Source organism: Anabas testudineus, chromosome 18 (assembly GCF_900324465.2).
Source record: "Anabas testudineus chromosome 18, fAnaTes1.2, whole genome shotgun sequence".
Taxonomy (NCBI): Eukaryota; Metazoa; Chordata; class Actinopteri; order Anabantiformes; family Anabantidae; genus Anabas; species Anabas testudineus.
Window position 1 is genome coordinate 17,001,923 of NC_046627.1, and position 19,875 is coordinate 17,021,797.

Consider the following 19,875-nt stretch of genomic DNA (forward strand, 5'->3'; position numbering starts at 1 on the left):
TGCCTGTCACAGAAGGTAAAAGGTTTGCATTGCAACCGCAAAGTGGATGAATGAAACAGCTTTCTACACCAGATAAAAAGGGAATTTATTACTTTAGAGATTTCCATTTTGGGTAAGTACATTTTGGTTTGTTAAGTTATATACGTATACTCATAATTATTAATGAGTTATACTTATATTTGAATAATAACCTCTAATTGTATTCCAAAATGTATAATTACATTTTTTAGGACCGTTTCTAATAATTCTGCTATCAAATATTACCATATAGTCAATGCGATGATTGATGATGAACAGGGGTTATTTTTTAAATTTTGAAATCATTATGCCACATATATCCTTTCTTTAGTATAACCACAATGATGATTGTGCAATTAACACATAAACATCCGAAAATTACAGTAGTATATAAATGAGTATTACATTTAATAATAAAAATATGATACAAATTAGTTGTAAGGATCTTTTTGTCTTCTTCATAGTGGGTTCGCAGGTCAGGGTCATCACACTCTAAACACTTTTATTGGAAAGGCTCTGGTTAATAAAGATCCTCAGCCTGGTTGATCCTTGTGACAGGTTTCAGAGATTGAGAGTTAAGGTGGTTGCAGAGCAGTCTCATCACTCAGTGCATCTGCATAATCAAGTACTCTGACATTAGTGGGAACACATGCAAGTGTGTCCATTCCATCACGTAGTATTTGGCATTAAATTTGAATATAAATTGATTGTAAAAACATGAGAAAGAGATGGAAAGTGGAAAGCAAACACATTGTTCAGTGATGATACACAAGGTTTATGTCAGAGCTTGTTAAAAAACGGATTTAATCTGATTTTAATAAGGTTATTAAGAAAATAGTTAAGTGTCCTGAGAGACATCACTAGTCAGATACCAGATCATGTCCAGATGCAATTATTTAATTTTTCAAAGTAAAAGGTTGAAATGAGCCTGTAACTGCTGCTAAATATTTTATCTGATGAGAAGATAATTTGAAGAAATACATTCAATGATGAAAAATGAAAAAGTGACTATCTTTTGAAAGATTAAATAATAAACAATTGTAAGGATTACAGATGTTTTCTTGCTAATAATGCATTTGTTGGAGATTTTAAATGTATATAATAGTCACACAGATTCCACAAACATAATAAAGAATAAAGTTGTAAACTAATAACTGTAGTACAATGGTGTTTTATGTGGCATTATTGGTTGTTTTATTTTACAGATTTAAAGATGGGCGAGATGGGTTTCAGGGGGATTTCAAACTTCATATTTCTAATGGGTAAGCAAAGCTATGTTGAGTACGTTATACTTCCTGAGGTATTATAGTTATTACTTGATCTTCTATGAGAGTCAATTGCATATGGCTTAACATATTTAAATTACACTATTAAAAGATAATATAAAAATACAAATTAATATGTAGATAATCCAAGAGAATAAATAAATTATATTATTACGATTATAAAATTGTTTTAATCATATAAAATGCATTCACAGTTACATTTAATATAGCACTTTGTGAACAGCATATTCATATATGTGTGTGTGTGTGTGTGTGTGTAATGTGCTAAAACATAAAAACATTTTAAACAATAAATTATGTAAACGTCCAAACATATAGGTACTGTGCTTTTGGCAACAACAAATATAGTAATAACACAAGGACAAATGACAACATCTACAACAGAGGTGTCAATACCTACAATGAAAGAACCCACAACACAAACTGAAACACCAACTTCATCTGAAACATCCACAAAAGTGACTGAAAGAACAACTACAATTGAGGAAGCAAAAACTACAAATGAGGGGCCCACAACAACAGAGGAAACAACAACTACAACTGTGGAGCCAACTACAACAGAAACAACATCTGAAACAACTACTGAAACATCAACTACAAATGAGGAGACAACAACAAGTACTGAAACATCAACTACAACTGAGGGGCCCACAACAACAACTGAAATACCAACTACAACAGAGGTAACAACAACTACAACTGAGGAGCCAACTACAACAGAAACAACATCTGAAACAACTACTGAAACATCAACTACAACTGAGGAGACAAAAACAACAACTGAACCAGCAACTACAACTACAACTGAGGGGCCCACAACAACAACTGAAATACCAACTACAACTGTGGAGCCAACAACAACAGAGACAACATCTGAAACAACTACTGAAACATCAACTACAACAGAGGAAACAACAACTACAACAGAGGGGCCCACAACAATAGAAACGACCACATCAGAAACACCAACCACAGAAGAGGGAACAACAACTACAACTGAGGAAAAAACTAAAACAACTAAAACTGAAACACCAACTACAACTGAGGAGCCAAAAATAACAACATTTGAAACAACAATTACAACAGAGGTAACAACAACTACAACTGAGGGGCCCACAACAACTGAAACAACAACCGAAACACAATCTACAACAGAGATAACACCAACTACAACTGTGGAGCCAACAACAACCGAGACAACATCTGAAACAACTACTGAAACATCAACTACAACTGAGGAGCCAACAACAACAAATGAAACAGCAACTACAACAGAGGTAACAACAACTACAACTGAGGGGCCAACAACAACAACTGAAAAAATTACTGAAACATTAACTACAAAAGAGGAAACGACAACTACAACTATGGAGCCAACAACAACATCTGAAACAACAATTACAACAGAGGTAACAACAACTACAGCTGTGGAGCCAACTACAACAGAAACAACATCTGAAACAACAATTACAAAAGAGGAAACATCAACTACAACTGAGGAGCCAACAACAACAACTGAAGGGCCCACAACAACAGAAACAACAACATCAGAAACACCAACTACAACTGAGGAGCCCACAACAACAGAAACAACAACATCTGAAACAATTACAACAGAGATAACGACTACAACTGAAGAAACAACTACTACAACTACAACTGAAACACCAACTACATCAGAGGTAACAACAACTACAACTGTGGAGCCAACAACAACAACTGAAACACCAACTACATCAGAGGTAACAACAACTGCGACTGGGGGGCCCACAACAACAGAAACAACAACAACAACTGAAACACCAACTACATCAGAGGTAACAACAACTATATCTGAGGAGCCAAAAACAACTGAAACACCAACTACAACAGAGGAAACAACAACTACAACTGTGGAGCCAACAACAACAACAACTGAAACAACAACAACAACTGAAACACCAACTACAAGAGAGGAAACAACAACTACAGCTGTGGAGCCAACTACAACAGAAACAACATCTGAAACAACAATTACAAAAGAGGAAACATCAACTACAACTGAGGAGCCAACAACAACAACTGAAACACCAACTACAACTGAGGGGCCCACAACAACAGAAACAACAACATCTGAAACAATTACAACAGAGATAACAACGACTATAACTGAGGAAACAACTACTAGAACAACAACTGAAACACCAACTACATCAGAGGTAAAAACAACAGAAACAACAACTACAATAGAGGACACAACAACTAGATCTGAGGAGCCAACAACAACTGAAACACCAACTACAACAGAGGAAACAACAACTACAACTGTGGAGCCAACAACAACAGAAACAACAACTACAATAGAGGACACAACAACTACAACTGTGGAGCCAACAACAACAGAAACAACATCTGAAACAACAACTACATCTGAGGGGCCCAAAACAACAGAAACAACCACATCTGAAACACCAACTACAACTGTGGAGCCCACAACAACAGAAACAACAACATCTGAAACAATTACAACAGAGATAACGACTACAACTGATGAAACAACTACTACAACTACAACTGAAACAGCAACTACAACAGAGGAAACAACAACTACAACTGTGGAGCCAACAACAACAACTGAAACACCAACTACATCAGAGGTAACAACAACTGCGACTGGGGGGCCCACAACAACAGAAACAACAACAACAACTGAAACACCAACTACAACAGAGGAAACAACAACTACAACTGTGGAGCCAACAACAACAACTGAAACACCAACTACATCAGAGTTAACAACAACTACAACTGTGGAGCCAACAACAACAGAAACAAGAACTACAATAGAGGAAACAACAAATACAACTGTGGAGCCAACAACAACAACAACTGAAACAACAACAACAACTGAAACACCAACTACAACAGAGAAAACAACAACAACTGAAACACCAACTACAACAGAGGAAACAACAACTACAACTGTGGAGCCAACAACAACAGAAACAACTATTGAAACAACTACTGAAACACCAGCTACAACAGAGTACACAACAACTACAACTGAGGAGCCAACTTCAACAACAACAACTGAAACACCAACTACAACAGAGGTAACAACAACTGCAACTGAGGGGCCAACAACAACAGAAACAACAACAACTGAAACATCAACTACATCAGAGGTAACAACAACTACAACTGTGGAGCCAACAACAACAGAAACAACTACTGAAACATCAAATACAATAGAGGACACAACAACTACAACTGAGGAGCCAACAACAACAACTGAAACACCAACTTCACCTGTTGAGCCAACCACAACAGACACAACATCTGAAACAACTACTGAAAAATCAACTACAATAGAGGACACAACAACTACAACTGAAACATCAACTACAATAGAGGACACAACAACTACAACCGAGGAGCCAACAACAACAACTGAAACACCAACTACAACAGAGGTAACAACAACTGCAACTGAGGGGCACACAACAACAGAAACAATCACGTCTGAAACACCAACTACAAAAGAGGATACAACTACAACTGTGGAGACAACAACAAAAGAAACAATAACTGAAACAATCACCGAAACACCAACTACAACAGACGAAACAACAACTACAACCGAGGAGCCAACAACAATAAAAACAACTGAAACACCAACTACAACTGAAACACCAACTACTAAAGAGGAAACAACAACTACAACTGAGGAGACAACAACAACAACTGAAACAGCAACTACAACTACAACTGAGGGGCCCACAACAACAACTGAAAAACCAACTACAACAGAGGTAACAACAACTACAACTGAGGAGCCAACTACAACAGAAACAACATCTGAAACACCAACTACAAGAGAGGAAACAACAACTACAACAGAGAAAACAACAACAACTGAAACACCAACTACAACAGAGGAAACAACAACTACAACTGTGGAGTCAACAACAACAACAACTGAAACAACAACAACAACAACTGAAACACCAACTACAAGAGAGGAAACAACAACTACAACAGAGGAAACAACAACTACAACTGTGGAGCCAACAACAACAGAAACAACTATTGAAACAACTACTGAAACACCAGCTACAACAGAGGAAACAACAACTACAACAGAGGGGCCAAAAACCACAGAAACAACATCTGAAACAACTACTGAAACATCAACTAAAATAGAGGACACAACAACTGAGGAGCCCACAACAACAACTGTGGAGCCCACTTCAACAACAACAACTGAAACACCAACTACAACAGAGGAAACAACAACTACAACTGAGGGGCCAACAACAACAGAAACAACAACAACTGAAACATCAACTACATCAGAGGTAACAACAACTACAACTGAGGAGCCAACAACAACAACTGAAACACCAACTTCAACTGTTGAGCCAACCACAACAGACACAACATCTGAAAAAACTACTGAAACAACAACTACAATAGCGGACACAACAACTACAACTGAGGAGCCCACAACAACAACAACAACTGAGCAGCCAAGAATAACAACTGTGGAGCCAACTACAACAGAGGTAACAACAACTACAACTGAAACACCAACTACAACTGAGGACACAACAACTACAACTGAGGAGCCAACAACAATAAAAACAACTGAAACACCAACTACAACTGAAACACCAACTACTAAAGAGGAAACAACAACTACAACTGAGGAGACTACAACAACAACTGAAACAGCAACTACAACTACAACTGAGGGGCCCACAACAACAACTGAAAAACCAACTACAACAGAGGTAACAACAACTACAACTGAGGAGCCAACTACAACAGAAACAACATCTGAAACACCAACTACAAGAGAGGAAACAACAACTACAACAGAGAAAACAACAACAACTGAAACACCAACTACAACAGAGGAAACAACAACTACAACTGTGGAGTCAACAACAACAACAACAACTGAAACAACAACAACAACAACTGAAACACCAACTACAAGAGAGGAAACAACAACTACAACAGAGGAAACAACAACTACAACTGTGGAGCCAACAACAACAGAAACAACTATTGAAACAACTACTGAAACACCAGCTACAACAGAGGAAACAACAACTACAACAGAGGGGCCAAAAACCACAGAAACAACATCTGAAACAACTACTGAAACATCAACTAAAATAGAGGACACAACAACTGAGGAGCCCACAACAACAACTGTGGAGCCCACTTCAACAACAACAACTGAAACACCAACTACAACAGAGGTAACAACAACTGCAACTGAGGGGCCAACAACAACAGAAACAACAACAACTGAAACATCAACTACATCAGAGGTAACAACAACTACAACTGAGGAGCCAACAACAACAACTGAAACACCAACTTCAACTGTTGAGCCAACCACAACAGACACAACATCTGAAAAAACTACTGAAACAACAACTACAATAGCGGACACAACAACTACAACTGAGGAGCCCACAACAACAACAACAACTGAGCAGCCAAGAATAACAACTGTGGAGCCAACTACAACAGAGGTAACAACAACTACAACTGAAACACCAACTACAACTGAGGACACAACAACTGCAACTGAGGGGCCCACAACAACAGAAAAAACATCTGAAACAACTACCCAAACATCAACTACAATAGAGGACACAACAACTACAACCGAGGAGCCAACAACAACAACTGAAACACCAACTACAACAGAGGTAACAACAACTGCAACTGAGGGGCCCACAACAACAGAAACAATCACATCTGAAACACCAACTACAAAAGAGGATACATCTACAACTGTGGAGACAACAACAAAAGAAACAATAACTGAAACAATTACCGAAACACTAACTACAACAGACGAAACAACAACTACAACCGAGGAGCCAACAACAATAAAAACAACTGAAACACCAACTACAACAGAAACACCAACTACTAAAGAGGAAACAACAACTACAACTGAGGAGCCAACAACAACTTCTGAAACACCAACTACCCAAACATCAACTACAATAGAGGACACAACAACTACAACCGTGGAGCCAAAAACAACAACTGAAACAACAACCACAACAGATGAAACAACAACTACAACTGAAACAGCTACCGAAACATCGACTACAACGGAGTACACAACAACTACAACTGAGGAGCCAAAAACAACAAATGAAACACCAACTACAACAGAGGGGACAACAACTACAACTTTGGAGCCTACAACAACCGAAAACACAACAACTGGAACACCAACTACATCAGAGGAAATGACAACAACAACTGAGGAGCCCACAACAACTGAAACAGCCACTACAACAGTGGCCACAACAACTACAACTGGAGAATTTGCAACAACTGAAAAAACAACTACAACAGACACAATAACAAATATAACTGAAGGACCAATTACAACAACAGAAACTCCATTCACAACAGAGGAATCTACAACAACTACCGAAGCACCGATATCATCAACTGAAGCATTGATTACAACAGAGGCATTAACAACTACAACAGAGTCACTCACAACAACAACTGAAAGACCAACAACATCAACTGAAACACCCCTAACAACAACTGAGACAACAACTACATCTGAGGACACAACACCTACAAGTAGGGGACCTACAACAACAACTGAAACACCAACTACAACAACAACAGAGGAATCTACAACAACAACTGAAACAACTATAACTCAAGCAAAAACAAGCACAATAATTGCAGTATCTACATCTGTCGCAACTAATACAGAAGTCTCAACAATGGTGGTGACTTTCAGATCTGTTAATGAGGCCTTCTCAAGTGATCTGAATGATCCAACATCCCCAGCTTATACTAAACGTTCTTCAGTTATCATAAACCAGGTAGGACTCACCTTCGTCACACAATGTGGAGATACTGTTTGTAGAAGTATTCATTGTTGTATATCAATACATGAAGTCGAACAGCTAATCAAACAAATGTCACTAGACAACTGTGGTAAAATATTGATATTGCTAGAAATTTGCATTTTATCTGACATGCTGCATCTGGAAAATGATTTATCAAAAATGTTAAAGCTATTTAAATACACTATTTCGGATTTCTACAGTGATTTGTAACAGAGAAATAAAATAAAAATATTAACAAAATAAAAAGACAACAAACAATTAATTGCCACGTTTTCTGTTTTTACAGTTGAAACCTAGATTCCAGTGGGCATTCCCTCAATCCTTTAAAAGCATGAAGATGGCGGGATACAGGTTATTGGTTTGTCTTTCTTACACTTTAAAAGTACAGTGCTAATTACAACATTTTAACCAATTCATATCTTATTTCTACTGCAGTAATGGATCAATCATCAACTCCCTGAACATTAGCTTTGACAACACATCTGTTCCTGATAACACTGAGATTGGAAATGTTTTAATTGATGCAGCATCAAATGTTACTGGTTTCGACATTGACGAAAAGTCCATCACTGTGAATGGTGCACGTAAGTGATACAAAGCACAACCCCTCAAAATATTTTAAATGTACATAGTAATTTGATAATAATCATTGGTACCTTTTCTTTTTTTTTTTTATCATGTTTACAATAGTGACAACTTACACAATTACAACTGAGGAGCCCACAACAACAACTGAAACACCAACTACATCTGAGGGGCCCAAAACAACAGAAACAACCACATCTGAAACACCAACTACAACTGTGGAGCCAACAACAACAGAAACAACAACATCTGAAACAATTACAACAGAGATAACAACGACTACAACTGAGGAAACAACTACTACAACTATAACTGAAACACCAACTACAACAGAGGAGCCAACAACAACAACTGAAACACCAACTACAACAGAGGAAACAACAACTACAACTGTGGAGCCAACAACAACAACTGAAACAACAACCACAACAGGAGAAACAACAACCACAACTGAAACAGCTACCGAAACATCAACTACATTAAAAGACACAACAACTACAACTGAGGAACCAATAACAACAAATGAAACAACAACAACAACAAAAACTGAAACACCAACTATAACAGATGTAACAACAACTACAACTGAGGGGCCCACAACAACAACTGAAACACCAACTACAACAGAGGAGGTAACAACAACAACTGAAACACCATTTACAACAGAGGAGACAACAACTACAACTTTGGAGCCTACAACAACCGAAAACACAACTGAAACACCAACTACAAAAGAGGAAATGACAACAACAACAACTGAGGAGCCCACAACAACTGAAACACCACCTACAACTATGGAGCCAACCACAACAACAACTGAAACACCAACTACAACAGAGGTAACAACAACTACAACTGTAGAGTCAACAACTACTGAAACATCAAATACAATAGAGGACACAACAACAACAACAACTGAAACACCAACTACAACAGAGGAAACAACAACAACAACTGAAACACCAACTACAACTGAGGAGCCTACAACAACAGAAACAACAACTACAATAGCGGACACAACAACTACAACTGAGGAGCCAACAACAACAGAAACAATAACATATGAAAAAACAACTACAACTGAGGAAACAACTACTACAACTACAACTGAAGCACCAACTACAACTGTGGAGCCAACAACAACAGAAATAACATCTGAAACAACTACTGAAACACCAACTACAATAGAGGACACAACAACTACAACTGTGGAGCCAACAACAACAGAAACAACTACTAAATCAACTATTGAAACACCAAATACAAGAGAGGAAACAACAACTACAACCGAGGGGCCCACATCAACAACACGAACAATTACCGAAACACTAACTACAACTGTGGAGCCAAAAACAACAGAAACAACATCTGAAAAAACTACTGAAACATCAACTAGGCTAGAGGACACAACAACTACAACAGAGGGGCCAACAACAAATACTAAAAAAACAACTACAACAGGGGAAACAAAAACTACAACTGGGGAGCCAACAACAACAACTGAAACGCCAACTACATCAGAGGTAACAACAACTGCGACTGAGGGGCCCACAACAACAGAAACAACAACAACTGAAACACCCACTACAAGAGAGGAAACAACAACTACAACTGTGGAGCCAACGACCACAGACACAACATCTGAAACAACTACTGAAACATCAACTACAATAGAGTACACAACAACTACAACTGAGGAGCCAACAACAACAACTGAAACACCAACTACAACAGAGGAAACAACAACTACAACTGAGGAGCCAACAACAACAACTGAAACACCAACTACAAGAGAGGAAACAACAACTACAACTGTGGAGCCAACAACCACAGAAACAACATCTGAAACAACTACTGAAATATCAACTACAACAGACAAAACAACAACAACTGAAACACCAACTACAACTGAGGAAACAACAACTACAACTGAGGAGCCCACAACAACTGAAACAACAACATCTGAAATTACAACTGAAACACCAAGTATAATAGCGGACACAACAACTACAACTGAGGAGCCCACTACAACAACAACAACTGAAACACCAACTACAACTGAGGAGCCTACAACAACTGAAACACCAACTACAACAGAGGAAACAACAACTACAACTGAGGAGCCCACAACAACAACAACAACTGAAACACCAACTACAACAGAGGAAACAACAACTACAACTGTGGAGCCAACAACATATGAAACAAACACTACAACTGAGGAAACAACTACTACAACTACAACTGAAATAACATCTGAAACAACTACTGACACACCAACTACAAAAGAGGAAACAACAACTACAACCGAGGGGCCAAAAACCACAGAAACAACATCTGAAACAACTACTGAAACAGCAACTACAACTGTGGAGCCAACAACTGAAACACCAACTACAACTGTGGAGCCAACAACAACAGCAACTGAAACACCAACTATAACAGAGGAAACAACAACTACAACTGTGGAGCCAACAACAACATATGAAAAAACAACTACAACTGAGGAAACAACTACTACAACTACAACTGAAGCACCAACTACAACTGTGGAGCCAACAACAACAGAAACAACATCTGAAACAACTACTGAAACACCAACAAGAATAGAGGAAACAACAACTACAACTGTGGAGCCAACAACAACAACTGAAACACCAACTACAAGAGAAGAAACAACAACTACAACAGAGAAAACAACAACAACTGAAACACCAACTACAAGAGAGGAAACAACAACTACAACCGAGGGGGCCACATCAACAACAGGAACAATTACCGAAACACTAACTACAACAAAGGAAACAGCAAATACAACTACAACTGTGGAGCCAACAACAACAGAAACAACATATGAAACAACTACTGAAACATCAACTAGACTAGAGGACACAACAACTACAACTGAGGAGCCAACAACAAATACTAAAAAACCAACTACAACAGAGGAAACAACAACTACAACTGAAACACCAACTACAACAGAGGTAACAACAACTGCGACTGAGGGGCCCACAACAACAGAAACAACAACAACTGAAACACCCACTACAAGAGAGGAAACAACAACTACAACTGTGGAGCCAACAAGAACAACTGAAACACCAACTACAAGAGAAGAAACAACAGCTACAACAGAGAAAACAACAACAACTGAAACACCAACTACAAGAAAGGAAACAACAACTACAACTTTGGAGCCAACAACCACAGAAACAACATCTGAAACAAATACTGAAACACCAACTACAACAGAGGAAACACCAACTACAACTGAGGAGCCCACAACAACAGAAACAACAACATCTGAAATTACAACTGAAACAACAACTACAACTGAAGGGCTCACACCAACAACTGAAACACCAACTACAACTGAGGAGCCAACAACAACTGAAACACCAACTACAACAGAGGAAACAACAACTACAACTGAGGAGCCCACAACAACAACTGAAACAACTACCGAAACACTAACTACAACAGAGGAAACAACAATTACGACTGAGGTGCCCACAACAACACAAACAACATCTGAAATTACAACTGAAACACCAACTACAATAGCGGACACAACAACTACAACTGAGGAGCCCACAACAACAACAACTGAAACACCAACTACAACTGAGGAAACAACAACTACAACTGTGGAGCCAACAACAACAGAAACAACAACATATGAAAAAACAACTACAACTGAGGAAACAACTACTACAACTACAACTGAAACACCAACTACAACTGAGGAGCCAACAACAACAGAAACAACATCTGAAACAACTACTGAAACATCAACTAGACTAGAGGACACAACAACTACAACTGAAGAGCCAACAACAAATACTAAAAAACCAACTACAACAGAGGAAACAACAACTACAACTGTGGAGCCAACAACAACAACTGAAACACCAACTATATCAGAGATAACAACAACTGCGACTGAGGGGCCCACAACAACAGAAACAACAACAACTGAAACACCCACTACAAGAGAGGAAACAACAACTACAACTGTGGAGCCAACAACAACAACTGAAACACCAACTACAAGAGAAGAAACTACAACTACAACAGAGAAAACAACAACAACTGAAACACCAACTACAAGAGAGGAAACAACAACTACAACTGTGGAGCCAACAACCACAGAAACAACATCTGAAATAACTACTGAAACATCAACTACAACAGACAAAACAACAATAACTGAAACACCAACTACAACTGAGGAAACAACAACTACAACTGAGGAGCCCACAACAACTGAAACAACAACATCTGAAATTACAACTGAAACACCAAGTATAATAGCGGACACAACAACTACAACTGAGGAGCCCACTACAACAACAACAACTGAAACACCAACTACAACTGAGGAAACAACAACTACAACTGAGGAGCCCACAACAACAGAAACAACAACATCTGAAAAAACAACTACAACTGAGGAAACAACTACAACAACTACAACTGAGGGGCCCACAACAACCACTGAAGCAATTACCGAAACACCAACTACAACAGATGTAAAAACAACTACAACTGAGGGGCCCACAACAACTGAAACGCCAACTACAACTGAGGAAACAACTACTACAACTACAACTGAAACAACAACAACAACTGAAACACCAACTACAACTGAGGAAACAACAACTACAACTGAAGAGCCCACAACAACAACAACTGAAACACCAACTACAACAAGAGAAACAACAACAACTGAAACAGCTACCGAAACATCAACTACAATATTGGACACAACAACTACAACTAAGCCACCAATTACAACAACTGAAACACCAACTGCAGCAGAGGAAACAACAACTACAACTGAGGGGCCCACAACAACCACTGAAGCAATTACCGAAACACCAACTACAACTGTGGATCCAACAACAACCGAAACCACAACAACTGCAAGACGAACTACAACAGAAACAATAACAAATATAACTGAAGGACCACCTACAACAACTAAAACTCCATTCACAACAGAGGAATCTACAGCAACTACAGAAGCACCGATAACATCAACTGAAGCACTGATTACAACAGAGACATTAAAAACTACAACTGAAACACCAACAACATCAACTAAAACCCCAGCTACATCAGAGGACACAACACCTACAAGTAGGGGACCTGCAACAACAACTGAAACACTAACTACAACAACAACAGAGGAATCTACAACAACAATTGAAACAACTATAACACAAGCAAAAACAAGCACAATAACTGCAGTATCTACATCTGTCGCAACTAATACAGAAGTCTCAACAATGGTGGTGACTTTCAGATCTGTTAATGAGGCCTTCTCAAGTGATCTGAATGATCCAACATCCCCAGCTTATACTAAACGTTCTTCAGTTATCATAAACCAGGTAGGACTCACCTTCGTCACACAATGTGGAGATACTGTTTGTAGAATTATGCATTGTTGTATGTCAATGCATGAAGTCGAACAGCTAATCAAACAAATGTCATTAGACAACTGTGGTAAAATATTGATATTGCTAGAAATTTGCATTTTATCTGACATGCTGCATCTGGAAAATGATTTATCAAAAATGTTAAAGCTATTTAAATACACTATTTCGGATTTCTACAGTGATTTGTAACAGAGAAATAAAATAAAAATATTAACAAAATAAAAAGACAACAAACAATTAATTGCCACGTTTTCTGTTTTTACAGTTGAAACCTAGATTCCAGTGGGCATTCCCTCAATCCTTTAAAAGCATGAAGATGGCGGGATACAGGTTATTGGTTTGTCTTTCTTACACTTTAAAAGTACAGTGCTAATTACAACATTTTAACCAATTCATATCTTATTTCTACTGCAGTAATGGATCAATCATCAACTCCCTGAACATTAGCTTTGACAACACATCTGTTCCTGATAACACTGAGATTGGAAATGTTTTAATTGATGCAGCATCAAATGTTACTGGTTTCGACATTGACGTAAAGTTCATCACTGTGAATGGTGCACGTGAGTGATACAAAGCACAACCCCTCAAAATATTTTAAATGTGCATAGAAATTTGATAATAACTCTTGGTATCTTTGCTTTTTTTTCCATTGTGGATACAATAGTTATAACTTACACAATTACAACTGAGGAGCCCACAACAACAACTGAAACACCAACTACAACTGAGGAAACAACAACTACAACTGAGGAGCCCACAACAACAACAACTGAGGGGCCCACCAACAACTACAACTGAGGAGCCCACAACAACAACTGAAACACCAACTACAACAGAGGCACCAACAACTACAACTGAAGGGCCCACATCAACAGAAACACCAACTACAAGAGAGAAAACAACAACTACAACTGAGGAGCCCACAACAACAACAACTGAAACACCAACTACAACTGAGGAAACAACAACTACAACTGAGGAGCCCACAACAACAGAAACACCAACTACAACAGAGGAAACAACAACTACAACTGAGGAGCCCACAACAACAACAACTGAAACACCAACTACAACAGAGGAAACAAGAACTACAACTGTGGAGCCAACAACAACAGAAACAAAATCTGAAACAACTACTGAATCATCAACTACAATAGAAGACACAACAACTACTACTGAGGAATCAACAACAACAACTGAAACCCCAATTACAACTGAGGTAACAACAACTACAAAAAAGGAGCCAACAACAACAGAAACAACCACATCTGAAACACCAACTACAAAAGAGGGAACAACAACTACAACTGAAACGCCGACTACAACAGAGGAAACAACTACTCCAACTACAACTGAAACACCAACTACAACAGTGGAAAAAATAACTACAACTGAGGTGCCCACAACAACAACTGAAACACCAACTACAACAGAGGCACCAACAACTACAACTGAGGTGCCCACAACAACAACTGAAACACCAACTACAACTGAGGAAACAACAACTACAACTGAAGGGCCCACAACAACTACAACTGAAACACCAACTACAAAAGAGGGAACAACAACTACAACTGAAACACCAACTACAACAGTGGAAAAAAGAACTACAACTGTGGAGCCAACAAATACTGAATCAACAACTACAACTGAGGGCCCCACAACAACAACTGAAACGCCAACTACAAGAGAGAAAACCACAACTACAAATGAGGGGCCCACAACAACAACAACTGAAACACCAACTACAACAGAGGAAACAACAACTACAACTGAGGAGCCCACAACAACAACAACTGAAACACCAACTACAAAAGAGGGAACAACAACTACAACTGAAACACCAACTACAACAGTGGAAAAAAGAACTACAACTGTGGAGCCAACAAATACTGAATCAACAACAACTGAAACGCCAACTACAACTGCGGAAACAACTACTACGTCTACAACTGAAACACCAACTACAATAGAGGAAACAACAACTACAACTGAGGGGCCCACAACAACAACAACAGAAACACCAACTACAACAGAGGAAACAACAACTACAACTGAGAGGCCCACAACAACAGAAACACCAACTACAACAGAGGAAACAACAACTGAAAACCCAACTACCACAGCGGTAAAAACAACTACAACTGAGGTGCCCACAACAACAACTGAAACAACAATTACAACAGAGGTGACAACAACTACAACGGAGGTGCCCACAACAACAACTGAAACGCCAACTACAACTGAGGAAACAACTACTACATCTACAACTGAAACACCAACTACAATAGCGGACACAACAACTACAACTGAGGAGCCCACAACAACAACAACTGAAACACCAACTACAACTGAGGAAACAACTACTACAACAACAACTGAAACACCAACTACAACAAAGGAAACAACAACTACAACTATGGAGCCAACAACAACAGAAACAAAATCTGAAACAACTACTGAATCATCAACTACAATAGAAGACACAACAACTACTACTGAGGAACCAACAACAACAACTGAAACCCCAACTACAACTGAGGTAACAACAACTACAAATGAGGAGCCAACAACAACAGAAACAACCACATTTGAAACACCAACTACAAAAGAGGGAACAACAACTACAACTGAGGGACCCACAACAACAACTGAAACGCCAACTACAACAGAGGAAACAACAACTACAACTGAGGGGCCCACAACAACTGAAACGCCAACTACAACTGAGGAAAAAACTACTACAACTACAACTGAAACACCAACTACAACAGTGGAAACAAGAACTACAACTGTGGAGCCAACAACTACTGAATCATCAACTACAACTGAGGGAGCCAACAACAACAACTGAAACAACAGTTACAACAGAGGTGACAACAACTACAACTGAGGAGCCCACAACAACAACAACTGAAACACCAACTACAACTGAGGAAACAACAACTACAACTGAGGGGCCCACAACAACTGAAACGCCAACTACAACTGAGGAAACAACTACTACAACTACAACTGAAACACCAACTACAACTGTGGAGCCAACAACTACTGAATCATCAACTACAACTGAGGAGCCAACAACAACAACTGAAACACCAACTACAACAGTGGAAACAACTACTACAACTATAACTGAAACACCAACTACAACAGAGGAAACAACTACTACAACTACAACTGAAACACCAACTACAACAGTGGAAACAAGAACTACAACTGTGGAGCCAACAACTACTGAATCATCAACTACAACTGAGGAGCCAACAACAACAACTGAAACACCAACTACAACAGTGGAAACAACTACTACAACTATAACTGAAACACCAACTACAACAGAGGAAACAACAACTACAACTGAGGAGCCAACAACAACAGAAACAAAATCTGAAACAACTACTGAAACACCAACTACAACAGAGGAAACAACAACTACAACTGAGGAACCAACAACAACAACTGAAACCCCAACTACAACAACTACAAATAAGGAGCCAACAACAACAGAAACAACCACATCTGAAACACCAACTACAAAAGAGGGAACAACAACTACAACTGAGGAAACAACTACTCCAACTACAACTGAAACACCAACTACAACAGTGGAAACAAGAACTACAACTGTGGAGCCAACAACTACTGAATCAACAACTACAACTGAGGGGCCCACAACAAAAACTGAAACGCCAACTACAACTGAGCTGCCCACAATTACTGAAACACCAACTACAACAGAGGAAAAAACAACTACAACTGAGGGGCCCACAACAACTGAAACACCAACTACAACTGAGGAAACAACTACTACAACTACAACTGAAACAACAACTACAACTGAGGAGCCCACAACAACAACAACTGAAACACCAACTACAACTGAGGAAACAACAACTACAACTGAGGAACCAACAACAACAACTGAAACCCCAACTACAACAACTACAAATAAGGAGCCAACAACAACAGAAACAACCACATCTGAAACACCAACTACAAAAGAGGGAACAACTACAACTGAGGAAACAACTACTCCAACTACAACCGAAACACCAACTACAACAGAGGAAACAACAACTACAACTGAGGAACCAACAACAACAACTGAAACACCAACTACAACTGAGCGGCCCACAACAACTGAAACACCAACTACAACAGAGGAAACAACTACTACAACTGAAGGGCCCACCTCAAACGAAACACCAACTACAACAGAGGAAACAACAACTGAAAACCCAACTACCACAGCGGTAAAAACAACTACAACTGAGGTGCCCACAACAACAACTGAAACAACAATTACAACAGAGGTGACAACAACTACAACTGAGGTGCCCACAACAACAACTGAAACGCCAACTACAACTGAGGAAACAACTACTACATCTACAACTGAAACACCAACTACAATAGAGGAAACAACAACTACAACTGAGGAGCCCACAACAACAACAACTGAAACACCAACTACAACTGAGGAAACAACTACTACAACAACAACTGAAACACCAACTACAACAAAGGAAACAACAACTACAACTGTGGAGCCAACAACAACAGAAACAAAATCTGAAACAACTACTGAATCATCAACTACAATAGAAGACACAACAACTACTACTGAGGAACCAACAACAACAACTGAAACCCCAACTACAACTGAGGTAACAACAACTACAAATGAGGAGCCAACAACAACAGAAACAACCACATTTGAAACACCAACTACAAAAGAGGGAACAACAACTACAACTGAGGGACCCACAACAACAACTGAAACGCCAACTACAACAGAGGAAACAACAACTACAACTGAGGGGCCCACAACAACTGAAACACCAACTACAACAGAGGAAACAAGAACTACAACTGTGGAGCCAACAACTACTGAATCATCAACTACAACTGAGGAGCCAACAACAACAACTGAAACAACAGTTACAACAGAGGTGACAACAACTACAACTGAGGTGCCCACAACAACCACAACAGAAACACCAACTACAACAGAGGAAACAACAACTACAACTATAACTGAAACAACAACTACAACAGAGGAAACAACAACTACAACTGAGGAAACAACAACTACAACTGAGGGGCCCACAACAACTGAAACGCCAACTACAATTGAGCGGCCCAGAACAACTGAAACACCAACTACAACAGAGGAAACAACAACTACAACTGAGCGGCCCACAACAACTGAAACACCAACTACAACAGAGGAAACTACAACTGAGGTGCCCACAACAACAACTGAAACGCCAACTACAACTGAGGAAACAACTACTACATCTACAACTGAAACACCAACTACAATAGAGGAAAGAACAACTACAACTGTGGAGCCAACAACTACTGAATCATCAACTACAACTGAGGAGCCAACAACAACAACTGAAACACCAACTACAACAGAGGAAACAACAACTACAACTGAGGAGCCCACAACAACAGAAACAACATCTGAAACAACTACTGAAACACCAACTACAACAGAGGAAACAACAACTACAACTGAAACCCCAACTACAACAACTACAAATAAAGAGCCAACAACAACAGAAACAACCACATCTGAAACACCAACTACAAAAGAGGGAACAACAACTACAACTGAGGAAACAACTACTTCCAACT

The 19,875-nt window shown here is 39.0% G+C and overlaps 2 protein-coding genes across 2 annotated transcripts; both read left to right on the forward strand.

Moving 5' to 3' along the window:
* Positions 1-3,658: 3,658 nt before the first annotated feature.
* LOC117153010 (mucin-2-like) lies at positions 3,659-16,711 on the forward strand (the record flags this gene model as incomplete). The annotated part of the gene is made up of 10 exons (XM_033326547.1): positions 3,659-4,486; positions 5,165-5,344; positions 5,996-6,274; positions 9,127-9,248; positions 9,585-10,119; positions 12,385-12,666; positions 13,123-13,518; positions 15,155-15,322; positions 15,470-15,820; positions 15,920-16,711. Coding segments are annotated over 10 exons (3,933 nt in total), but the record flags the coding sequence as incomplete, so codon positions are not given.
* A 517-nt stretch (positions 16,712-17,228) lies between these two features.
* Positions 17,229-19,235, forward strand: LOC113157346 (mucin-2-like; the record flags this gene model as incomplete). Its single annotated transcript, XM_026352790.1, has 2 exons — positions 17,229-17,855; positions 18,027-19,235. Coding segments are annotated over 2 exons (1,836 nt in total), but the record flags the coding sequence as incomplete, so codon positions are not given.
* Positions 19,236-19,875: the final 640 nt, after the last annotated feature.